This window comes from Jaculus jaculus, chromosome 7 (genome assembly GCF_020740685.1).
Source record: "Jaculus jaculus isolate mJacJac1 chromosome 7, mJacJac1.mat.Y.cur, whole genome shotgun sequence".
NCBI classification, from domain to species: Eukaryota; Metazoa; Chordata; class Mammalia; order Rodentia; family Dipodidae; genus Jaculus; species Jaculus jaculus.
In genome coordinates this window covers 107,424,274-107,450,461 of record NC_059108.1, presented here as the reverse complement: position 1 = coordinate 107,450,461, position 26,188 = coordinate 107,424,274, and the positions used below count along the sequence as shown (strand labels likewise).

General features: G+C 39.9%; 1 protein-coding gene across 4 annotated transcripts in view; it reads left to right on the top strand.

The window, feature by feature from the left end:
* Positions 1 to 25,751, top strand: part of Fermt2 (FERM domain containing kindlin 2) — a 79,863-nt gene extending 54,112 nt beyond the window's left edge. For 3 of the 4 annotated variants that reach the window (XM_045154784.1, XM_004649191.2, XM_045154785.1), the window contains exons 5-16: positions 6,259 to 6,484; positions 6,584 to 6,686; positions 8,578 to 8,685; positions 13,242 to 13,376; positions 13,888 to 13,937; positions 14,880 to 15,004; positions 17,749 to 17,855; positions 17,972 to 18,193; positions 20,936 to 20,956; positions 21,619 to 21,743; positions 22,406 to 22,547; positions 24,492 to 25,751. In XM_045154784.1, coding sequence (XP_045010719.1) covers positions 6,259 to 6,484; positions 6,584 to 6,686; positions 8,578 to 8,685; positions 13,242 to 13,376; positions 13,888 to 13,937; positions 14,880 to 15,004; positions 17,749 to 17,855; positions 17,972 to 18,193; positions 20,936 to 20,956; positions 21,619 to 21,743; positions 22,406 to 22,547; positions 24,492 to 24,665 — 1,538 coding nt within the window. In that variant the 3' untranslated portion in view covers positions 24,666 to 25,751. The remainder of the gene's footprint in view (positions 1 to 6,258; positions 6,485 to 6,583; positions 6,687 to 8,577; positions 8,686 to 13,241; positions 13,377 to 13,887; positions 13,938 to 14,879; positions 15,005 to 17,748; positions 17,856 to 17,971; positions 18,194 to 20,935; positions 20,957 to 21,618; positions 21,744 to 22,405; positions 22,548 to 24,491) is intronic. The other variant, XM_004649192.2, reaches the window with a different exon arrangement.
* Positions 25,752 to 26,188: the final 437 nt, after the last annotated feature.

Below are 26,188 nucleotides of genomic sequence, written 5' to 3'. Positions count from 1 at the left end.
TTCTTGTCTCCGCCTTTCCCAGTGCTGGGATCGTGAGCATGCGCCACCACACCTGGCGTTTACATCATGCTAGGGATCCAAGTTCAGTACCTTATGCCTGCACAGCAGCTGCTTTCCCGCTGACTGGAATGCCCAGTCCTGCTACCTACTTGTTTTCCTTTAGTATTCATTCCTTTGAGAAGCTTTTTCAGATTCCTACTTGTTTTGCTCCCAGCTGAACTGAGTGTCTGCAGACTTTTCTGTGCTTAATAGTGTACTGAGTGATATCCTATAATAATTGTGAGCTCCTTCCACACTGGGACTTTTTCACCTTTTTATTGCCATAACCTAACATAGCACGTGACACATACCAGGTATATAAGGAATATCTGTTGGGCAGCTAGAGGACCAAACAAATTTCATAGTTGTTTGTTTGACGACATATATCTAGTCTAAACATTAATTGCCACAATCCTCTTGGCCACCCATATATGCATCCATTATCTGTGGTAGATCCTATAGCAGACGTTTGAACTAATTTTACTAATTTACTTCATTGTTGGCTTTTTTAAATTTTGGGAGGAGGAGGATGAAAGTAAAAGCAGACATTTGTGAAATACTGTGCAATGCCTACAACTCTTTTATGCACCTTACCAATAGAAACTTGACACCGCTACCGCCCTTTGAAGTAGATTGTTATTCCCACATTGTAAGGATAATGGCCTTATGGCACAGTAAGGTTGAGAACATAAGGCTTCAGTCACTATTCATGTATTGATTATATCTTGAGAAATACAAAGAACTAAGACAATGCATTATTACTCTCAAGTTGCTTACAAGTTAGTTGAAAAACAGTTTGTATATTTAGAGAGGTAATAATACATAAATGCTAAATGAATATTTTAGAAACCATTTTAGAAATTCAGAAAACAAAATTATTAATCCTAATTAAGGTATATTTAGTTTTGTGGATTGGGTTAGAATTTTGATTGCAAAAAGAAGAAGAAAAACTACTGACAAAGATCAAAGAAAAGTACAAGATAGAAATTAGTCAGCTGAACCCATTCATGGGGAGAGACCTACAAAGATCACATTAGAAGGTGCGTAAAGGTGAAAGGTGAAAGTTTTAGACTAATAAATTACAGAGCCACTGGTTTCTGAATATATTATCAAATGAACAAATTATTATTTTAGAATTTGTATTGAATTTTTGAAGAAGAAATGGTGGGGGAGGAAGGTAGAAGCCCATAACTGATAAAGTAAAAAAGAGTAAATATGCTGTAATATAGTAAAAAAAAATCCATAGCTTGACCTTCCTTCAATTTTTTAAAATATATTTTATTTATTTACTTGAGAGGGAGAGAGAATGGGCACACAGGACCTCCAGCCACTGCAAACAAACTCCAGATGCGTGTGCCACCTTGTGCATTTGGCTTACGTGGGTCCTGGAGAATCAAACTGGGATCCTTTGGCTTTGCAGGCAAGCGCCTTAACCACTAAGTCATCTCTCCAGCCCCACCTTCAATGCTTTTTTATGGAGCGCCTGGTAATAAATAATGAAAGCCATCAAGGATTGTCTACTGTTATTCATAGCAAGCTCCCTTGAACCATAACTGAGTTTATACTCACTAGGTAATTTTGGAAAGCACCTAAGGATAAGGACTGTTTTCCAGAGGAACCAGCCTTGTGATTAGAGGCCTGGAACTTGACTCAGACCTCCTGGGGAGGGGAAGAAGGGCTGAAGGTTGTTGATCCTTGTATTAGTCTATTCTCTGCAACAATCATGAATTACCCATGGCTGTTAAAGGGCATGGTACACATCTGGTGAGAAGCTCATGGCTGCTGGCATCACCATGGTGAGAACACTAGTAAGAAGGAAAAGAAGTCAGCATGAAGCAGAGGTCAGGAGTTTCCTCAAGAGAATTACTCAGAATCCCATAAGAGTGCAGTGCCCCAGTGGCCTGAATGCCTCTCACCAGACCCCACCTCTTCGGTCCTGCTACTTGTTCTTAACACTGTCACATTGGGAAACCAAGCAGTCCTTGAACTCCTGGAAGATAGACCACATCCAAACCATAGTGATCTCCACTGACAATCTGTTTATTTGAGGAGCCATCCTACTGGAGTTAAACCTCCATCAAAACCCAAAAGGCTGGGCTGGAGAGATGGCTTAGTGGCTAAGCGCTTGCCTATAAGGATACTGGTTCAAGGCTCGGTTCCCCAGGACCCACGTTAGCCAGATGCACAAGGGGGCGCACGTGTCTGGAGTTTGTTTGCAGTGGCTGGAGGTCCTGGCGCGTCCATTCTCCCCGCGGCCCCCTCTCTGCCTCTTTCTCTCTGTCGCACTCAAATAAATAAGAATAAACAACAAAAAAAAGTTAAAAAAAAAAAAAAGGCTGGGGTTCGGAGAGCTACCAGGTTGAATCATGAGTAGGTGCTGTGAGGTGTTGTCTCTGGAGAGGGCATAGAAATTCCTGACCTCTTAAAAATATATACATTTCATTTACTTATTTGAGAGAGAGAGAACAGACACAGCCACAGCAAGCAAATTCAAGACAAATGTGCCACCTTGTGCAGCTGGCTTATGTGGGTAATGGGTCCTTAGGCTTTGCAGGCAAATGCCTTAACTGCTAAGCCATCTCTCCAATCCTACTCCTGACCTTTATATATAACCTGCCCTATGCAATTCTTTCATGGAGTTTTTCCTGAATAGAATACTTTTATAGTAAACTAGTAATCTTGTAAGTGAATTCTTCCCAAGTTCCATGAGTCTCTCAAATTATGAAGGTAGGCGCATCTATAGTGAGTTCTCCATGCCCAGGAGACAGCATGGATCTGAGCCAGACCCTGAGTAGACACAGTACTGAGAGACACTAGAAGACCTGTTCCAGTCAGAAAGGAGGGCTTAAAGATATCTTCTTTTTTGTTTTTTTAGGAAGATTTTGTAAAAAGTTTAATATCTTCATTGTTTCTTAAAATCAGAGGTATATGATCCCATTTTAGTGTTTTTATAGAGGGCTAAAGGCCTTTTCTTTTAGTTTAAAAAAAATCTAAACTACTTATAAGCTGGAGTTTTGTTTTTTTATTTCTTCTCCTCTCCTCCCTCCCTTTTGGCAAAGAGCATTGAACAAGGGCCTGTACACTGGACAAACCCTGTCATTGAGCTACATCCTAAACCCCATTATGATGGTTTTTACAGAGGGAATTTTGAAACAAGTTGATAAATGGTAGGTTAGGTAAGTGGTAACAAGGAGTTCCTGCTACACTTCATTTGTTGCTCAAAAATAGTGGCATATATTATGACTGCTTAAGAGAATTCAAGGACAATTTTAATTGTATCCTGTTTTACCTTATCCATTATCTTTAGAAGTTAACAAACCTCATTATTTTTTAATCTTAATTTTATTTTTATTTATTCATTTGAGAGAGAAGGAGACAGAATGGAAGTAACAGGACCTCCAGCCACTGCAAATGAACTGTAGACACATGTGCTACCATATGCATCTATTGGCTTACATGGGTACTGGGGAATTGAACTTGGGTCCTTATGCTTCTCAGGCAAGTGCCTTAACCACATACATCTCTCCAGCCCCCGTGATTTGGTTTTTAATTATGGTATGAGATTTTTGTTTGTTTGTTTTTGGTTTTTTGAGGTATGGTCTTAACTCTAGCCCAGGCTGACCTGGGATTCACTCTGTATTGCCAGGGTAGCCTAGAACTCACTGTGATCCTCCTACCTCTACCTCCAAGTGCTGGGATGTAAGGCGTGCATCATCACTCCTGGCGAGATAATGTATTTTTGATGGACAACTTCTTATAATGCACTAGGCATTTAGTACTTTCTTTTAAAAACATATTTATCCAGGTGTGGTGCTGTACTCAAGAGCTAAGAGGATCACTGTGAGTTCAAGGCTTGCCTAGGACTTCAAAGTAAGTTCCATGTTAGTCTGGGCTAGAGTGAGACCCTACCTCGGGATATATAGATATATCTTACATAACTGAATTATGAAGCCAGTTTTACTGTGTTCAAATATCGTATTACTCTGGAGTCACATGAAGCTTTTGTTATCTACCACAGCCCTAATTGAGCTCTTTTCTTTTGAAATCTATTTCTATTTAGTTCTTGGCTTTCCATATTGTTTACTAAACTCATCCCTTACTGTTGACTAACTGCTACTTATCCTGTCTTCATTTTCTGCTTCAGATAGATTTTAAACCATGCTAATTAGAAAACAAGTTAGTCAGGACTGTCTCTGAATTGACCCAGAGGAATTTAAACTATGCACACCCTCTAACCCAGCAGTGAAGCTGAAATTGGGAAATAGGTACCGAAATGTTTCTTGAAGCTTTTCTTGGAATGATGACATCAGCACCAGCCTCTAAACACGTACATGCACACTGACTGGGAATGGGGTAAGCAAGCTATGGGACATGGAAGCAGGATACGACTGCAAGTAGCCAAAACAAACTGATTTATAGCTTGGCTGTGCAACTTACCAGCTCTTGACCTTGAACAAGTTCTTTAGCCTCTGCACTTCAGTTGTCCTCTGAAATGAAAACAGTTGTTGGGAGCATTAAATGAATTATTACCATGGAGCACCCACAGAGCAGACAGTAACAGTGAAGTGACAAAATACACAGACGAGTACTGACCTGGGCATGGTGGCCCATACCTGTAATCCAGCCCTGGGAAGGCAGAGACAGGAAGATCCGTGGAGCTCGCTGGTTGGCCAGTCTAGCCTACTTGATGAGTTCCCAGCCCGTGAGAGGCCCTGTCTCAAAACAGGCTGATGGCACCTGAGAGGAGCAATAGCTGAAATTGTCCTCTGCCCTCCATATGCACACACATACACATGTACACACCCACACGTACCGTCAGAAAGATATAGACTGTATAAAGTTGAAAATGTTTTAGTTACTTTTCTCGTTGCTACGACAAAATATCTGACAAGCAACTTTAGGGAGAGAAGGTTTATTTCAGCTTACAGTTAGAGGGATATAGTTTGTTGTGGAGAAGGAACGGACCCAGGGGCATGAAGCAGTCTGCACTTAGGAAGCAGAAAGCAATCCTCCTGCCTTGGCCTCCTGGCTGCTGGGCATGAACCACCGCTTCTGGCTACTTTAGGAAATTACTAATACAGAAAATATGTCAATCTAAATCACATATTTAATAGAACTAGCCACACCCCAGTCTACCCTTTGGGGATGGTTAATATTGAATATTTGAGAGGATCTAGAATCACCTGGGAGGCAAATCCCTGGGCATGTCTGTGAGGGAGTTTCTAGATTAGGTTAATTGAGGTGGGAAGACTCTTTGAATGTGGACAGCACCAATCCATGGGTCTTGAACTGAATAAAAAAGAGAAAGGTAGCCAAGTGTTGTGGCACGTACCTTTAATCCCAGCACTCAGGAGACTGAGGTACGAGGATCAGTGTAAGTTCAAGGCCAGCCTGAGACTGTATAGGGAATTCCAGGTCAGCCTGGAGCTAGTGAGACCCTACCTCGAAACCACCCTCCCCCCAATGAAAAAAACACAAAAATATCTTTAATCTCCTTAATTTCATAGTTTAAGGAGCGTATGTCATCATTTGACTTTCAAGCTTTAATTTATTTAGCCTCTGCTACATTCCCAATCCCATGATATTGGGGGATCCAAGATTGTCTCTTCCTTTAGAAGTTCAGCTGCATATGAATTGAATCACTATTCTTATAGAATATAGCTTCATTCTTTTGAGTTAGACAGATTACTTGCTTTACTTAATTTGTAACCTCTAGGGTTCTTTATGCAAATACATTTGAAGTACATACTTCAGTTTATGATTCACACCGAGGAAAAATCTGTTTTTCCTTTTTCCCATTTTCTTTTGTTTCTGTCCTCTTGTTACCTTTCCTCTCCCTTCTGAATTCCTTTCTTTCCTCTCCTGTAGGCACTGATGTTCTTTACATTGGCCCTCTGAAAGGTGAGCCTCACCAGCAGCTTCCCAAGAACAGCGGTGGTCTGTGTGCTTCAGCTCTATCCTTGTTTTCTAATTCTCTTGAACTGACTATTTCCTCGAAATCTGCCAACTTAATTATATTCTTATGGTTTTGTTATGTGTTCTAATGCTGTACAGTGGAGTTACTTTCACATGTTTTTGAGGCAGGTCAATAATGTACTAAGCTTTCTTTGCAGAATGAAGCTTGTGATTCAGTGTGCTTCATATTAGAGTGTATGCTGTTACTGACAGCTAGGATTCTGTATGTCTTACTAACAACCTCTTTTTCATGTTACTTATTAGGAAGCATATATTCAAGCCCAGGACTTTACAGTAAAACAATGACTCCTACTTATGATGCTCATGATGGAAGCCCACTGTCCCCAACTTCTGCTTGGTTTGGTGACAGTGCCCTGTCAGAAGGCAATCCTGGTATACTTGCTGTCAGTCAACCAGTAACATCACCGGAAATCTTGGCAAAGATGTTCAAGCCACAAGCTCTTCTGGATAAAGCAAAAACAAACCAAGGGTACGTCTGAAGATACAGGCACAGTTGAAGAGGTTGTCCACCCAGAAGTGGAATATTAATTCTGTTTACTCTTTTCTGCTCTTCACTGATCTCCTACAGGTGGCTTGATTCCTCCAGATCTCTTATGGAGCAAGATGTGAAGGAAAATGAGGCTTTGTTGCTCCGATTCAAGTATTACAGCTTTTTTGATTTGAATCCAAAGGTACCAAGGACTTAGAGGGACTTTTTTCATCTCTCTTTCATTTTGATGCTCATTTTTTGGAGTTGGTGGGGTCAGGAGTTGTTGGTAGCAAGTCATGAGTAATGCCAAAAAATCCAAGCCTGTAGGTGAAGGCATTTGCATTTTGAATGAGTCTATTACTTTCCTAGAAGCATAATTTAGCCTTTTGCATTTTGTTAGGATAATTAATTACAGTTTTGGTCGATGGTATTTTAAAGGTACTTGCTTGATAAAGTTACTTTTTAAAAAGTTCATTTATTTATATGAGAGAGGCAGAGAGAGAAAGAGAAATAGGCAGATAAAATGGCATGCCAAGGCCTCTAGCCACTACAAACTCTAGATGTATGTGCCACCTTGTACATCTGGCTTAATGTGGTTACTGGGGAATCAAACCTGGGTCCTTAGGCTTTGCAGGCAAGTGCCTTAACTACTAAGCCATCTCCAGCCCTTCCTTCCTTTTTAAGACAGGGTCTCACCATTCAGCCTAGGCTGCTTCAAACTATGTAACCAAGGCTGTCTTAAAACTTGTCAGTTTTCTGTTCAGGCTTCCAAGAGCTAGGACTATGTACACACACAGCTATACCCAGCTTCCTTTTCTTTCGTTTTCTGAGACAGGGTCTTTCTGTGCAACCCAAGCTAACCTGGGAGTCAGTGCCTCTGCTGCCTCTGTTTCCATGTGCGGGGCTGGCAACATGTGTAGCACACCCAGCTTCAAGTTTAACCTCATCCTGGGCTTCAGAGTGAGTTCCAGGTCAGCTTAGGCTAGTGTAAGACCCTGCTTCAAAACAAACAAACAAAAGCTACAATATAAATTGGCTGTTTTGTGGAAAATAATATGAATTGTTTTTTTCCACTTCACTGCTGGGGACTGAATCCAGGGCCTTATTCAGGCTAGGGAAGCACTTTCCCACTGGACCATATCGTCAGCCCCAGACTGTTTCTAATAACTAAATAATTATCTCCTGTCATATCTTAATGTAATTTTCTTTTTTTTCGAGGTAGAGTCTCACCCTAGCTCAGGCTGACCTGGAATTTACTATGTAGTCTCAGAGTGGCCTCAAACTCTCAATGATCTTCCTACCTCTGCCTCCGAAGTGCTGGCATTAAAGGCGTTTACCACCACACCCGGCCTTAATGTAATTTTATTTTTTTGAAGGTTTTTGCTTTTTTTTTTTTTTAATTTATTTATTTATTTGAGAGCAACAGACACAGAGAGAAAGACAGATAGAGGGAGAGAGAGAGAATGGGCGCTCCAGGGCTTCCAGCCTCTGCAAACGAACTCCAGACGCATAAGCCCCCTTGTGCACCTGGCTAACGTGGGACCTGGGGAACCGAGCCTCGAACCGGGGTCCTTAGGCTTCACAGGCAAGCGCTTAACCGCTAAGCCATCTCTCCAGCCCCCTTAATGTAATTTTTAATGGGAAACTAGATGTGGTTTTGTGTGGATGTATGTAGGTAAATATGTTAACCCTATAGATATCTTTTATTAGAATTGAGAATTTGAGGGCTGGAGAGATGGCTTAGCAGTTAAGGTGCTTGCCTGCAAAGCCTAAGGACCCAGGTTTTATTGCCCAGTATCCACATCAGCCAGATACACAAAGTGGCACTTGCATCTGGAGGTTGCTTGCAATGGCTGGAGGCCCTAGCATGCCTATTCTCTGTCTTTCTATCTGCCTTCTCTCTCTCAAATAAAAATAAAAATTATTAAGCTAAATTTTAAAAAAGAGTTGAGTATTTGATAATAAATGAAAGTGTAAGAAAAAAATATATATTTACTTTTTCTTAGCATGTTTTAATACTGAATGTTCCAAATTGAGAATGTTTTAGTGTTAAAGTTAATATATTACACAAGAATGTTTCTTTTGCTCTGCAGTATGATGCAATCAGAATCAACCAACTTTATGAGCAGGCCAAATGGGCTATTCTCCTGGAGGAAATTGAATGCACAGAAGAAGAAATGATGATGTTTGCAGCGTTACAGGTAGTTGAAAGACTTAGTAACTGATTCTTGTTGGGAGAAGGGAAAGTGACGCGGTAACACAGCAGCACTCGCTAATACTATTTTGTTATGTACAAAACAATGCATGGAAAAGCAAAACAAGCATGAATTTAGTTCAGTTTGTTGCCTTATTTAAGAACTAGTGGAGGGCCAGAGAGATGGCTCAGCAGTTAAAGGCTCTTGCTTAAAAAGCAAAGGTCTGACAATCTGGGTTGGGTTCCCTAGTGCCTATATAAAGCCAGATAACACAAAGTAGTGCATGCATCTAGACTTTGTTTGCTGTGGCAGAAGACCCTGGCACACCCATTCTCCACCCCACCCCCACCATCTCTGCTTGCAAATAAATAATAAAAATTTAATTAAAAAAAAAAAACACTCTCAGCCAGGCGTGATGGCACACACCTTTAATCCCAGCATTTGGGAGACAGAGGTAGGTGGATCTCCATGAGTTTGAGGCCTACAGAGACTACAGAGTGAATTTAAGGTCAGCGTGAGCTAGAGTAAGACCGTACCTTGAAAAACCAAAAAAAAAAAAAAGCTCTCTGTCCCTCCCTCACAAATAAATTGATAAAAATAAAACATTAAACAAAATGGGGGAGGACTGGAGAGATAGATTAGAAGTTAAGGCACTTGCCTGCAAAGCCAAAGGACCTATTCCCCAGAATCCACATAAGCCAGATGCACAGGTGGTACATGCATCTGGAGTTCATTTGCAGTGGCTAGAGGTCCTGACACACCCATATTCTTTATTTCTTTCTTTCTTTCTTTCTTTCTTTCTTTCTCCCTCTCTCTCTCTCTCTCTCTCTCTCTCTCTCTCTCTCTCTCTCTCTCTCTCTCCCTCCCTCCCTCTCCCCTCCCCCCCTGTCTTTCTCTCCCTCCCTCTCAAACAAATAGATAAAAATAAAATATTAAATTAAAAAAAAATACAGCTGGGTGTGGTGGTGCACGTCTTTAATCCCAGCACTTGGGAGGCAGAGGTATGAGAACTGCATTGAGTTCAAGGCCACCTTGTAACTACATAGTGAATTCCAGATCAGCCTGGACTAGGGGGAGACCCTACATTGAAAAACCAAAAATAAGGAATTAAAAAATTTAAGAAGGGGCCAGGTGTGGTGTACACACCTTTAATCCCAGCACTGGGGAGGCAGAAGTAGGAAGATTGCCATGAGTTCGAGGCCACCCTGAAACTACATAAGGAATTCCAGGTCAGCCTGAGCTGGAGTGAAACCCTACCTTGAGGGGAAAAAAAAATTTAAAAAGAGCCAGGCATTATGGCACATGCCTTTAATCCCAGCACTGGGGGCAAAGGGGTGATAGGAAGATCATTGTGAGTTCAAGACCAACCTGAGACTACATAGTGAATTTCAGGTCATCATAGGCTAGAGTGAGACCCAACCTCGAAAAAACAACCCATTCCCCCATAAAAGAGAGAGAATTAGGGACATATTTAGTTATTTTCCTATATTTAATGGGGAAATTTTTTTTTTCCCCTCCCGGTGTATGCTAGCTTAAAGTTTTCCCTGGGAACTAAAATGTGGTACACGCCTTTAATACCAGTATTTGGGAGGCAGAGGTAGGAGGATTGCTGTGAGTTCAAGGCCAGCCTGAGACCACATAGTGTAGTGAATTCCAGGTCAGCCTGGGCTAGAGAGACCCTACCTCAAGAAAAGAAAAGAAAAAAAAATCATATTTCTAAAGTAATGTTAACCTGCTTAATTTCATAAACAACTAAGAATAAGATACATTACAAAATGGGCTATACTAATAGTAAGAGTTTAAGAGACCAGGTTAAACATAAATGAGTTTTTAAAACAATAATCATTAAGAAAGAAGTAGATGACTAATGTGTCCTGAGATTAAACGGGCATTTTTCCAAATGTGAGTCTTGTACATCACATGCTTCAAAATTATAGTGATATTTATTAAAAAGTTAACTTTACCTCATTGTCAGTACATACTCTAGTAAAATAGCTTTCCTAGAATTACTGAGGTCCAGTAACTACCAGACTGATGCATCTTTCTTAAATTTCTTATGTCTGAGTAAGGCTCCAGCATATGTTCTCATATTAATGGATTCTAGTTTCATCTAACATCCTGACACAGTTGATGTTCTTTAAATAGAAGTACAGAAAGCAAACAGGCTTTCCATTATGAAGCATTTCACTGTGATGATTTCATCTTTCTCTTATAACACAAAAATGTTATCAGCCTTTCAAATGCACCTAAGCACCCAGAAAAGTTTATGGACACAACACAAAGTTAACCACTAGGAAACAGGAGTGGATGTCCTTGCTGACAGATGGAGTCATCAGTTATTGCTAGAAAGGTAGTTAACTGGTTAAGAATACTGTACTGATTCTGGATGGTCATCTGAAGAATTTTTTGAATTAAATTCCGGAGGGCTGGAGAGGTGGCTCAGTGTTTAAGGTGCTAGCCTGCAAAGCCTAAAATCCAGGGTTTGATTCCCTGGTACCCAGTTAAGTCCAGATGCACAAAATGGCACATGCGTTTAGAGTTTCTTTTTAGCAGTCAGAAGCCCTGGCACACCCATTCCCCTCTCTCCCTCCCTCCATCCTCTTGGAAATAAATGAATAAATAATTTTTTTTAATGAATTAAATTCTGAAGCAATATATCAGGAGTCTCTCACTTGGCTATGATCTTTACCTGTATCTTTCTCATTTTGAATACAGATCATATTTTCCAGGTAGAGGTTTTGTCAGTAACAATAAAACATGTAAAATATATCTGTGAATTTATTTACTGATTTAATTGTATAGTGTTGCTTTTTATCATTGGACCCAGTGTCTTGTGCATGCTAGGCAAGTATTCTAATTACTACTGAGTTGCATACTCAGCCCCTTGCTTTTTATAGTGATTATAAAAATAATACTTTTGGGGGGAGGTGGGTTCGAGGTAGGGTCTCACTCTAGCTCAGGCTGACCTGGAATTCACTATGTAGTCTCAGGGTGCCCTTGAACTCATGGTGATCCTCTTACCACTGCCTCCCGAGTGCTGGGATTAAAGGTGTGTGCCACCATGCCCGGCTACATGTTTGTTTTTTAAACCAACATTTAGTTCTTGATACATAGTAGGTGTTCAAAAAGTGTTTGAAGTGTATGTTGACACAGCTGTATTTTCACACAAATGGCAATTTTTTTCAGCTCCCCTCTACCTAATGTAAAGTGAATATTCCCTATCAGTACAGTAAAATACCATAGAGACTGTAGATTGTGTGTGCATGTAGGTCTGTATTGCAATACTAGGAATTGAACCCAGGGCCTCACACATGCTAGGCAATGCTCTACTGTTGAGCTACAACTCCAGTGAGACCATAGATCTTAATATATAGAAACTGGCCTCAAAGCATAGACCATCTGGACCACTTTAGAATCTAGATATAATGAACTTTGAATTTCAAATCATGAGTTCTTAGAAACCATTGGGAGCCATCTACCACCAGAAGGAGAAAACTTTGAAGGCATGATGAAGAGATAATCTGTGGATTATTATTCTGTTTTCAGACATAGACTATGATTTGAACTCTTCAGTACTTGGGGCATCCAGATCCTCATGTAAAATAAATTGCTATGACAAAAAGAAGCAAACACTTCAAAATAAACTATGAATTTTTTAAATACCTATAAAGTTAATAATACTGTTTTTAAAAACATTTAGGTCCCATGTGATAGCATTTAATATATATCCCATATGCCTTTGAAAACAAGTCCCATGCATAGCCAGGAGGACTCCTCCATTATGACTCACACAGACCACTGCTGTCGTCGTCTAAAGCACTTACCAAGCATGCAGATTCCAGGCTGATCCCCAGATAGGCTGAATCAGGGTTCCTGGGTGACAAAGGGCTCTGCATTTCTAACCAACTAGCTGCACAAGTTTTACTGCTCCCTAACATTTGATGCCATGCCTGAAGTTCCCAACCTAACTAATTTCTTATGCTTAGGTAACCAAGTATACAAAACATTAAATTCAGAATCAGAGGCAAATAGAGTTGGCTTCAGCTTTTTTCTTAAAGCTATTATGACAGTAACTTTCTCCTGGGTAATAGGAATGTAAAACAGTAAGTGTTAATTTTCTCCTTTTGGAAAATAATAATTACTTAAAGCAACCAATGTTAATCATCTCTACAAAAGACTTTGTGCAAGTTGTGTGCATTCATTCCGTGTTCATTTGTACCAAGCCCTGTTCTAGGCATGGAAAAAATTGTATTAAAAAAAAAAAAACAGAGTTCTGCCACATAAATGCAGTAGAGGAACTATGCACTCTTTTAGTCTTGGGACCCCAAACTGTGAATTCATTTGTATATATACAAAGACTGTTCACTTGGGGTAAATATTTATTGGCAGGCTTCTGATACAGATCCCAGGCTCCATGCTCTTTGCTTTGCCATCATATGAGCTTCAGGACACTTGTTCAAGTCAGGTGATTAAAACCATCTAGTGTAGATTCAGTTAGTAATTTCACATCAGAGTTGTACAGTTATAACAATCTTTGCAGTGAACTTCATTTCTGGTTTTAGTATCATATCAATAAGCTGTCCATCATGACATCAGAAAATCACTTGAACAACAGTGACAAAGAAGTTGATGAAGTTGACGCGGCCCTCTCAGACCTGGAGATTACTTTGGAAGGTGGTAAAACATCGACGATTTTGGTAGGGTGAACCCTTTTGCCTACTAATTGAGCCTTAATTGATACTTTTTGTGGATTACAGATTGTAGAAAGTATTTGGGAGGTAAAGAAAAATATTAATTCTGTAAATCAAACAGAATTTTCCAGAACTCTCAGGGAAGTTTTTACTTATTTATGTGTGTATTTATATATTCATTGTGGTAGGGGACTGGCCCAAAGCCTCACTTACAGACAGTGCTACCATTGAGCTACAATTCCCGCCCCACAGAACTTTTTCTAAAGAAATGTGTTATGGAGTCTCCAGGGCTTCCAACATACTAAAGATCTGTGTTCTGGTATTCTATGCATTCTTTCACAAAAACATTGCTGCAGAGGGAAGCTTAATCTCAGGTGATATCAGAAATAGATCTCACAATAATCTTTAAATACTTCATTTTATTTTAGTACTAAATAATCTAGTTCTTGACATCAGATTCCAAACATTAGAACTTTAAATTAAATAGATATGTATATATATTTAACTCTTTTTCTAGGGTGATATTACTTCCATTCCTGAACTTGCGGACTATATCAAAGTTTTCAAGTAAGTGTAAAAACGTAAGGGATTTCAAATACTAATAGCAACTGTCAGTCTTGTAGGTACATTATTTAAGTTGTTAAGTCCCAGTAAATGTAGAGGTTTAAACAACCCATTTGCAATACGCAGCATGGAGTACTGATCATTACTAGAGACAAGGGGGAAAGTGGGTAATGCAGAATATGTGTTTTTCTATTATGAATAAACTATAAACTGTTGAAAAATAAACCAGTTACTGGGACTGAAGATACTAGTTTGAAATATGTATTTTGTATACATATATAAAATATTTCAAATTCCACTGTCACTTTTGCCTTCCTTCTCCCTTTCCCACATCTTTTGCACCTTCCTATACCTTTATGACCACTCCACTGGCTTCTGTTGGACACTGGAATGTCAGGCTAATTAAAATCACCATTGGAATGTGTCCCTCAAAGTTAAGTTATTCACATCCAGTCATGCTGAGTAAATGTGGTGCCTTACACAGGTTCCAACAGTGATGCTGCAGAACTCTGTGGACCTGCAGGTTATAGGGGACCTGTAAATCTCCAATCTGTGGGCACTGGCACTGAGAAAGCCCTACCCCCCCCCCAGTTTTGGGGAGCCTCTTATTTAGATTGAGAAGGGAGGTCACATCAAATAAAAAATGTTGCTAACCGAGCGTGGTGGGGCACTCCTTTAATCCCAGCACTTGGGAGGCAGAGGTAGGAGGATTGCGGTGAGTTCAAGGCCACCCTGAGACTACATAATGAATTCTAGGTCAGTCTGGGCTAGAGTGAGACCCTACCTCGGAAAAAAAAAAAAAAGTTGATCACTATATACTGGCCAAAGAGAACTGATTTAAGCCCTGTAAATTTGATACTTTTTAACACTGTGAAACTAAGTTACTAAAACAGCATTGACAGTTACTTCAAAGTGTATTTTCTCTTAATTCTTTTTGATACATAGGCCAAAAAAGCTGACGTTAAAAGGTTACAAGCAATACTGGTGCACTTTCAAAGATACATCTATTTCTTGCTATAAGAGCAGAGAAGAATCCAGCGGCACGCCTGCTCATCAGATGAACCTGCGAGGTAAGGAAACCCTCGTGTGGCCAGTGGAATGCTTCCTTTGTAGACCTGAGCTGGCTGTTTCCTTACTTGTCAGGTAAATTATGGTGTCTCTCCCTGTCAATAGCACTAGGGACATTTAGGGTTTCCTCATTCGGCCTCCTGCCTATCTTCCCTCATCACTGTCCATGTTGTGGTCATCTCCTCCAGGCGTTGCTGATTTCTCCCTTGTTGTCCAGCTCCTCTTCCTCATCCTAACTGATAGCTGAGCCTACTCAGGCTCCCAGCCTTTTGGTTTCCCTGGATAAGCCTAGAACCTTCAGAGCTGTGGCCACATTCTCTCTCTCCCCTGCCTACTCCTTCTCCTCTTTATTTTCCACTGGCCCCTTAGCCAAATTCAGGATGCCCCTCCTGGGTTCCTACTTATCAGCCAACTTAAGTTTCCTTTTGACTTGTCAAATCAAAGCAGTCTGAGAACTAGGAGCTGCGGCTAAGGCGCATGTGTCCTATCTGTAGACTTTGAGGGTTGTTTCCTATGCCTGGGCTAACCCGGCGGAGGCTCAGCTGGGCGCTCCACTCTTCGTGCTGTGCTATGGCCAGAGCTCCAGCCTTGTTTCCCATACTGGTCTTTCCACTGCTTTCTCTCCGAAACCAACTCTGAAGAAGATTTCACTTCACACTTAGGACATAGAGATGCCATGCCCATCATGACTTTTTGTTTGTTTGTTTTTTCAAGAAAGGGTCCCGCTCTAGCCCAGGCTGACCTGGAATTGCCTCTGTAGTCTCAGGGTGGCCTTGAATTCTCTACAATCCTCCTACCTCTGCCTCCTGAGTGCCCAGCTATGATTTTTTAAATTTAATTTAATTTTAATTTTTATTTTTTGGTTTTTCCAGGTGGGGTTTCACTCTACTCAGGTTGACCTGGAATTAACTATGTAGTCTCAGGGTAGCCTTAAACTCACAGTGATCCTCCTGCCTCTGCCTCCTAAGTGCTGTGATTAAAGGTATGTGCTACCTCACCCGGCTTCTATGATTTTTTTTTTAAAGTGGAGGCAACTGGACCAGTTCTTAGGTTCCTGAACACCTAGAAAGTGGCTTTAAAAAAATGTTTTTAACAAGTTCTGGCCTTGGCTATTAGTGATTCTTTTTCCCCTGCCCCAGCCTCCTAAAGTGCTTTTACAGCTGTGTACCACCACGTCCAGCAGGAACTTGCTGAATTTTTTTTTTTTTCTGGTTTTTTGAGGTAAGGTTTCACCCTAGTCTAGGCTGACCTAGAATTCACTCTGTATTCTCACGGTGGCCTCAAACTCACGGTGATCCTCCTACTTTGGCCTCCCAAGGGCTGGGATTAAAGGCATGCACCACCATGCCCAGCAGCTGAATTATTTTTAATATTTTATTTATTACTTACTTGCAAGCAGAAAGAGAGAATCAGAGAATGGACGCAGTAGGACCTCTTGCCATTGCAAACTAACTTTGTGCAACTCACTTTTCATGGGTTGTTAGGCTCTGCAGGCAAGTGTCTTAACTGCTGAGCCATCTCTGTAGCCCCATACCTGGAGTTTTTATGAGGGCTCTAGGGATTGCTCTCAGGTCCTCATGCTTACAAAACAAGCACTTTACCAATTGAGCCACTTCTACAGCCCTTCTTGATTTTTTTTTTTACAGGCCTAATTATTTATTACAGGGTTACAGACTCTAGATCTGCTTGGGTTATTAGTGGTATTTGTGTAAAAGATTTATTCTTTTTTTTTTTTTGGTTTTTCGAGGTAGGGTCTTACTCCAGCCCAGGCTGACCTGGAATTCACTATGGAGTCTTAGGGTGGCCTCGAACTCACGGCAATCCTCCTACCTCTGCCTCCCAAGTGCTGGGATTAAAGGCGTGCGCCACCATGCCTGGCTAAAAGATTTATTCTTCATACATATCTTTGTGTTTTAATTAAATTTTATTTATTTGCAAGCAGAGAGAGAGAGTGAGAATGGGCATGGGTGTGCCAGTACCTCTAGCTGCTGTAAATGAACTATAGATGCCTGGGCCACTCTGCATCTGCCTTCATGTGGGTACTAGAGAATCAAACCTGGGTCGTTAAGCTTTGTAGACAAGTGCCTTAACTGCTGAGCCATCTCTTCAGCCCCATATCTTGGTTTTAAATTTGCTGGCTAAACAAATTGCCATACTATTTTCTCTTTATTTCCAAACTCTTATGAAGGGGGCTATTTACATGTCATTAAGTATTTAAAAAATAGAAAATAAAGGGAAAAATCTGCCAAAGAGGTGATAGTTATTTCTGGGACAGAACAAAGAGAACCTTCGCATTACCTAATACATTGTTTACTTTGATAATTTAAATATTTATGTGAAGGTGAAAGGTAGCTACTTGAGCATGTGTGTTCTGGGTGTTCTCTCCTGTCTTTGCTGAGAGGAAGTGCTCCAGTACAAACAAGGCAAGAATCGTGACTCTAGCTGATGTGAACTACCAGGCAGTGATAAGACCCTTAAGGGACATTCCTAGTATGTGTGAAACTGCCTTGTTGATGCTTCATGATGTTTAGTTTTTGTATCTTAGGTATATCTGAAGCCTTGCCTAGCAAGTGTCATTCTGAACATGAGAGTTGTTTTTATGTTAACTTCTAGTAGATACCACAGAGGTATTCCTAAAATGTTGATGCCAAGTACAACATAGTAAGACCCACAAGATGAAGCTATTGTATTGGCATGGGATTTCCTAAAAGTAAAGATATTCTCCTAATTTCATGTATTATTACAGGATGTGAAGTTACCCCAGATGTAAACATTTCAGGCCAAAAATTTAACATTAAACTCCTGATTCCAGTTGCAGAGGGCATGAATGAAATCTGGCTTCGTTGTGATAATGTAAGTTTTCCAATTAAAAGTAAACTTCATTTTTCAATATGAGTTGACCAGACATCTTCATATTTTCCCCTCAAGACCCTGTCACCATTTTAATACCTCATGTTTCTTCTCAATAGGAAAAACAGTACGCACACTGGATGGCAGCCTGCAGATTAGCCTCTAAAGGCAAGACCATGGCAGACAGTTCTTATAACCTAGAAGTTCAAAACATTCTTTCCTTTCTGAAGATGCAGCATTTGAACCCAGATCCTCAGTTAGTACCAGAGCAGATCACAGCTGACGTAACTCCTGAATGTTTGGTGTCCCCTCGCTACTTAAAGAAGTTTAAGAACAAGCAGGTATCTCGTTCTTAACCCACTCCCTGCTGCTTTTTACATTTTGTACATTTATCCTTGTTTGTTTTTTCTGTTAAACAAAAGTTTTCATTTTATTTTCATATCAGCCAGTTAGAATATAAAATAGGGAAAAAAAGAATTTAAATAGGAAACAGGGAGACTTAGGTCAACTTAAGTTGATTATTAAAGATCTTTTATCATTTTACTGGGATAGAGAATGGGGTGAAATAGTTGTTCTAAATAATCTGAAGAAATCATTCTTCACAGGGCACTCCATTTTAAATACTTCAGGGAATTGGAGATGGTCTTTAGTACTTTGCCCCTTGACTATCTGTTTTTTCCCTATATAACAAGCATGCCATTGAAATCTTCAGCAATTCCCCAACAAAATCTTTGATACCTATTTTTCCTGTTAAAGTAGGGTTTTTCAGCTTTAGAAAGAAATTGTTATAACAGTTAAAAATTTTTTTTAAATGTTGACGCACCCCATCATTGTCTTAACAGCCAAAATCTAACCAAAGTCTTGCACAAAGTTTAATAACTTTTAAGTGAAATTTACTGCCTTTGTTCACTTTCTGCAGAATTCCTCTCCTGGAAATTAATACCATAAAAGGTTTGCTATTTAGGAAAACAGTTCTTCAGTACAACATGAAAGGTCCTTCACAGGGAATTTTACTTGAGAACCCCCAGGATTCTGTACACTAAACATCATTCCATAAAAGGATAGGCTTTGGATTAGGCAGGGCACAGAGAAAACCTCTAATAAATATTTCACTTTTTATTGAGTTTTGTTTTTATCTTTGTTAAGAAATTATTTGAAAGCATGAAAAGCTCCAGATAAAACTTAGAACATTTAACTCATTAACTTTAAGTGCATTATTAAATGGACCTAAAATATTTTAGCTTTCTACAGAAGTGTTCAAAGTTTTAATCTGTATTTAGGTTTCAGAGGCGCGTTAGCTGCATGGAAACTGTTGCTCAGTCAGGCTGTGGGAGTGATGAGGAATGGAGGAAGTACTACTCTAGGGAGCCCTGTGGAATGTAGATTGCTAAGTTAAAAAGGGAAAGTAAGGAAGTACTAATTTCATTTTTTATTCTTAGTTATTTCAGAACTATTTATGACTAGTTTCTAAAAATGATTTCATTTGCTTTCAAGACAATGATAAATTTCAAACCTGAGCAATTTTATCATGTCAATATCAGATATCAGGAAAAAATAGTTTTATCTATGAGTTCTAGGCAAGATCATAACCTAAAAATTCTCATGGGGCAGACAGTGTTGTGCTGTTTGTAATGAGAGAGGATGGTGTGCGTGTGGCCTGTGGTTAAGGCTCTTTCTCGAACCCTTTTCTTACGCTATCATCTTCTCTTAATGCACACTCTTCTTAAATCTTTCCTTTTCTACATGGACTCAAAAGGTGTTCCCAGAACGCCCACACCATGTATAGTAACCATGCCCCTACAGGATTAGTTACTACTGTGTGTCAGATACTGTGTTGGTCATTGGACATAATGCTCAGTAACTGTTTGTCTAAATCCAGTGGCCTTTTGGAGGATGTGGCTTTGCCAGGGCACAAATACTGCCACTCCTTTTGGGTCCAGTCCACCAATATAGCCTCTGGGAAATTTGATCTGTTATCAATCCCCAAATTATACATATATTGACGAAATTTGCTAGGATAGTGTTTTTATTTATTCATTTATTTTCATTTTTTGAGGTAGGGTCTCACTCTAGCCCAGGCTGACCTGGAATTCACTATATCGTTTCAGGGTAGCCTCAAACTCATGGCAATCCTCCTCCCTCTGCCTCCCAAGTGCTGGGGTTGGGATTAAAGGGTGTGTACTCCTGGCTGCATCAAACTGCATTTTTTTTTTTTTTAATAGTAAAGAAAAGGCCAGGCATGGTGACGCATGCCTTTAATCCCAGCACCTGGAAGGCAGAGGGAGGAGGATTGCTATGAGTTTGAAGCCAGCCTGAGACTATAGAGTGAGTTCCAGGTCAGCCTGGGCTAGATTGAGACACTAGCAAGAAAGAGAGAAGAGAGAGAAAGAGAAAGGGAAGGGGAAAGGAAAGGAAAGGAAAAAGAAAAGAGTTGTCCTGTGTCTCTATCTCAGTTAACCCAAACTGGAAAGGATCTGATTCTGGGGTACTATATATAGCATCTCTTTATTTTCCTTTCCAGGAAAAAGGATGCAAAAAGCAAATGGTAATTGTGGGGGGGCTCACTTTTTTGCATAAGTAAACAGTATAGGCAGTGCACTTTTCCTCAACTCCCTCCTGAAAAGCAGTGCATGTATTATGTTGTTTGACTAAATCTGAGAAAACTTTATAGACTTTTAAAGATTATTTTGCTACTAAAATAATTAGCTTTACCCCTAACCAGTAAGAACTGGTGTATGGGGGGAGGGAGGGACAAGAGGTATTTATTCTTTTTCATTTTCTTTCACAAATTTCTAGCAACCCATGAGTGACATTTAACATTCTGAATGGTGGAGTGTTTCTCAGTATTCTAGAAGGAAAGTAGCTTCTGTCTTCTCGGTTTTGTTTCTGTTCTTGCATTTACTTTGCTTGTTCCACCTAAAATGATTTTTTTTTTTTTTTTTTTTTGGCATGGTTTTTGGCTGGAATTTTGGTTTGCAGGTTGCTGCAGCTTTTTCTTTGCTTCATTGCCATATTTCCTGATTGCCTCTCTTTTTTTTTTTTCTTTCCGCTTTCTTTTTCTTTCCTCGCATTGCCATCTACAGCCAGGCTATATAAGAGATTTGGTAAGTTCTCCATATTTACAAAAAGAGAAAGAAAGTACAACAGTTTTTAAAGCCATAGGCACAGCCTTCCTCCCTAGTGGAAGTAGTCATTCCAAAGTGAATATAATTAATTTTTTTTTAAGTTTGTGATTACTTTAGCAATGTATACAAATAGGGCTGGAGATAGAGCTCAATAGTAGAATACTTTCCCTGCACGCTAGGGAATGGACCCCTGGCATCATTCATATCTATTCTTTTTTTACTAAAAGTTAAAATTTATACTTCAGAGCTCCTTGCTACCAAATAATTCCAGATCACTCATTCTGTCCATACCTGTTATTGAACTTAAATTTATCATGTATTTTTCCATTGGAATATACTATATTGCAATAGCATAAAAACATATGTAACACTTGTGATATTTCTCAACTGTGGCTATTACAGAATCCTACGAGGGCTTTTGTTTCTTGATATGAAAACTAAAATTATGCTTTGACAAATAAGCTACTACTTTATTGAAATTCCTAAATGAAGCTTCAGAGTTCTTCTAACCCCAACTCATGCAATAGCCAATTTTATAGTGGAATAATGATTCAGTCTTTTGATTTTTTTTTTTTTTTAATCTTGACTCTACCATTAGAAGACAATGTCTGATTGTAAAGGCTCTGCTTAATTGTGTTTAGATAACGGCGAGGATCCTGGAGGCCCATCAGAACGTAGCTCAGATGAGTCTCATTGAAGCCAAGATGCGATTCATTCAGGCCTGGCAGTCACTGCCTGAATTCGGCATCACCCACTTCATTGCGAGGTCAGTGTTTCTACCCTGGTCTGCACAGTCACTTCATCCACTTTGTGAAGTCAGAAATGCTGTTTAGACACACTAACCTAGTCTACGGTAAAATTTAAAAAATGCTAATGTACTTTCTAGGCTTTTAATTTTCCCATTAAAAACTCAAAAGATGAGCCGGGCGTGATGGTGCATGCCTTTAGTCCCAGCACTTGGGAGGCAAAGGTAGGAGGAACTCCATGAGTTCGAGGCCACCCTGAGACTACAGAGTGAATTTCAGGTCAGCCTGGGCTACAGTGAAACCCTACCTCAAAAAACAAAAACAAACTCAAAAAATGATTGTAAGCCGGGCGTGGTGGCGCACGCCTTTAATCCCAGCACTCAGGAGGCAGAGGTAGAAGGATTGCCATGAATTCGAGACCACCCTAAGACTCCATAGTGAATTCCAGGTCAAACTGGGCTAGAGTGAGACCCTACCTCGAAAAACCAACCAAAATAAATAAATAAATAAATAAATAGAAGGAAAAAATGATTGTATTTCTATTTTTACTCATATAAAAATAGCACTTTTTAGGGTTAGAGTGCATGCATCTTAAAAACCCATCACTGTGCTCCCCTGTTTCATTATTAAATGTTTGAGGGTTTTGTGGTTTTCTCCCCCCACCCCCCACCCAACATTGTAGGTTTCAAGGTGGCAAAAAGGAAGAACTTATCGGAATTGCGTACAACAGGTTGATTAGGATGGATGCCAGCACGGGGGACGCCATTAAGACATGGCGGTTCAGCAACATGAAGCAGTGGAATGTAAACTGGGAGATCAAGATGGTAAGAGGTGACACTGTTACCTAACGGTAGCACTTCAATAATCACTTCCGTTAAAGTTAGGAAGTTAAAAAGTCTCCAGGCTAAGGATATAGCTCCTTCATTGAGTGTTTGCCTAACATGTGCAAGGCCCTGGGTTTGATCTCTGGCAGTGCCAAAAAAGAAAAAGAAAAGGCCTTATAAATTCTAAAGATTGGGGCTGGTGAGATGACTTAGTAGTTAGGGCTCTTGTCTACAAAGCCAAAGGACCTCGGTGCATGCATCTAGAATTGGTTTGCAGTGGCTAGAGGCCTTGGTGTGCCTATTCTCTCTCTCTCTCTGCCCCCACTCAAATAAATTAATACATAAATGAAATATTTTTTAAAATTCTAAAGATTGGGCAAGAGGCCATCTGACTGCTTATCCCTCTGATTTCCAGGGTTATTTTGAGTCTCAACTAGATGGTATCCTCTCCCTCCCTCCCTGTTTCACATGCTTCTCTTAGGAAGCTTGGTACTTGGTGGGAGAAGGCCTCCTCCTTTTTGTTAGTGTACTGAGAAGCAGCAGTCCCCTGCTTCACTCTAAACAAGCTCTCAAAGCCCATGTGGAGAACACAAGGTGATCAGGCTTCCAGACACATTGAAATGAAACTGTACATGTGCCTTTGCTTAAAAATCAATAAATGCTGGGCAGGGGAGGTGACTTAGTCAATAAAGCACAAGGCGCACAAGCATGAGTACTGAGTTCGGAACATCATGGTAAGCATTTGTAATCCTAGGCACTCCTACAGTGGAAAATAAAGGTGGTGACAGAGAATCTGCCAGAAGCTCATGGGCCAGCTAGCTTGGCAAAAAAGCAACACCGAACATGAGACTCTGCCTCAAAGGAGGTGCAAAGTGAAAACACCCTAAAATTGTCCTCTGACCTCCATACATGCCCTGTACTCGCACCTGAATTTAATCAAATCCTCAAGGTTTTTTTACTATTCCATCTTAAAGTATGGACTGTTAGTTACTCATTCTCATTTAAACTTGCCTATTTGGGGTTGGAGAGATGGCTTAGTGGGTAAGGTACTTGCCTGCAAAGCCAAAGGACTGAAATTCAATTCCCCAAAATCCACATAAGCCAGATGCACAGGGGCACATGTGTCTGGAGTTCATTTGCAGTGGCTAGAGGCTCTGACACACCCATTTCTCTGTCTCTCTTTTCTCTCTCTCTGCTTGCAAATAAATAAATAAATTTTTAACAATTTAAAAAAAACTTGCCTATTTTATAATTAGATTTCCTAGGACATAACAGTTTGCTTAGAGATATTTGCCTAATCACTTTTAGAATTGTCTTTGTATAATGGCTAAGTCTCTTCCACTCATAACAGCCACAGTTTATCATATGCCTGCACTGCACCAGGCATGATGCTAGATGTTTGAAATTGAAATTGTTTTCTCTCTAAACCTCATCCAGCCTTCGAAGGTTAGTGGATTTGCCTGTTCTTACAGATGAGGGCACTCAACTCTAGAGGCCTCAGGGCCATTATTGTCCATGCTCACACTCCAGTAATAGACTCAGATGTTCCCAGGATCTAAAGCTTCGCACATGGGCCTCTGTGTTCTGTGATTCCCTCACCATGAAATACACGAATATCCTTTAAAATAAACAGAAGCTTGTACTGAGTTATTTGGTTTGGATCATATTGGTTATGTTGTATCAGTTCCTATCAGCAAAAATCATCTTTCTGAAATAGTCAGACATGATAGTTAAATACTGAAGCAAATATTAAATAAAACACAGGAAGTAGATTTTTCTCCCAGGACTTGAAGAGAGGCATTCTCATTAATTGAATCACCAGAGACCACTTGGGAACTTAATGACCTAAAACCTTTACATCCTTATTCTTTAGGACTTAAAGGCATTATTAATTACTTTTACTAAAGTAATTTTAGGGCTGACAGCGCTGTGTCTTTGTTCCAGGTCACCGTAGAGTTTGCAGATGAAGTCCGATTGTCCTTCATTTGTACTGAAGTGGACTGCAAAGTGGTCCATGAATTCATTGGTGGATACATATTTCTGTCAACACGTGCAAAAGACCAGAATGAAAGTTTAGATGAAGAAATGTTCTACAAACTCACCAGTGGTTGGGTGTGAATAGAAACACTATAAATGGAACTCCACGGCCATAACAATATTTAACTTTAAAGCTATTGTCTGTTATATGCTGCTTAATAAAGTAAGCTTGAAATTTATTATTTTATCATGAAAAACTTCCTTGCCTTACCAGACCAGTCAGTGTGTGCACTAACAAGCACGGCCGTTCCTCTGCCTTCGTGATGGAGTACGTGGACTGTGGAGTGTGGCCCATTCATAGAGCCGTGGATTGAAAACCCAAATAGTGGGCAAATCAGGAGCCAACTGTCACTGGTTGAAGCTAGCCAAACTGTAAGAAACAAGCCATCTATTCTAAATTACCCAGGGCTTAACCTATATGAAGTCTATTTATCATGTCCAGTGCATGTGTTTTAATGTATGTTTAATTTGACGTCCTGTTTTAAAATCTCCTACTCTGGTAGTCATTTAATCCTCTCCCCCCCCAGTATAAAATCAGGTCTGCAATAAGTGCCTGATATTTAATAATGTCATTGACCGTGAAGGAAAATGCTGTTAGTCTGTTATGCTTGGTTTGTTTGTGTCCTTGAGTGAGCATGTGTGTATACTGTCCTGTGTTCTTATTTTACACCATATTGTATTACAACACTTTTAGTATTCACCAGCATATCCACTGTCTGCCTAAAATATGCAACTTTTGCATTACAGTATGAAGTAAAGGTCTATGAAGTATGCATTTTGTGTAACTAATGTACAAACACAAATTTTATAAAATTGTACAGTTTTTTTAGAACTACTCACAATCAGAAAGTGGCTTAAATGTAGCATCCTTGCATTAATTAAATGCTTTTAAAAATATACTTAATATGCAATTTCAATATATGCTAAATTAATGACTTCATGGTGGTCATGACTTGCCACAATGTCCTTAACTCTATGCCTGGACTGGCGTTGTTCTGGTCTTTGCGCTGTTACAAATCTGCATTGGTGCTAGTCAGAAAATTCCCAGTCATGTAACCCAAAAGGGTGCCAGGGAAGGGCGGATTTACCAGTATTGTCCAATAATCCATGACCTAAAGACTGTATAAATGCATTTTATTTTAAATAAAAGCAAAACCTTTTATTTAATGTTTTCTTGTACTTATCTAACATTTACCTAGCATTAACTTTGTAAAGTAACTTGCCTTTGGAAATACTTTGCTTCAATCCTCTGTGATTATAGCAACTGGCTAGTACCCCAAGTGTCATCTGATACATCCTTTCACTGACAATGAGAGCCCCTCCTCTTTCCTAATGCTTAAAATAAAGTATATCTAAATGCTAGGAGTGTAATTATAAGCCAAGTGTATTTAAAGTGCACGCCTTTAATCCCAGCCTTCAGGAGGCAGAGATAGAAGGATCACTGTGAGTTTGAGGCCAACTTGAGAGAGACTACATAGTGAATTCCAGGTGAACCTGGATTAGAGGAAGACCCTACCTCAAAATAATAATAATAAGTATGAAAGTTTTTCTCTGACATCCATCATGGCTGCCTGTCCCTAGCCTGACCTACGAGCTGGGGAGAT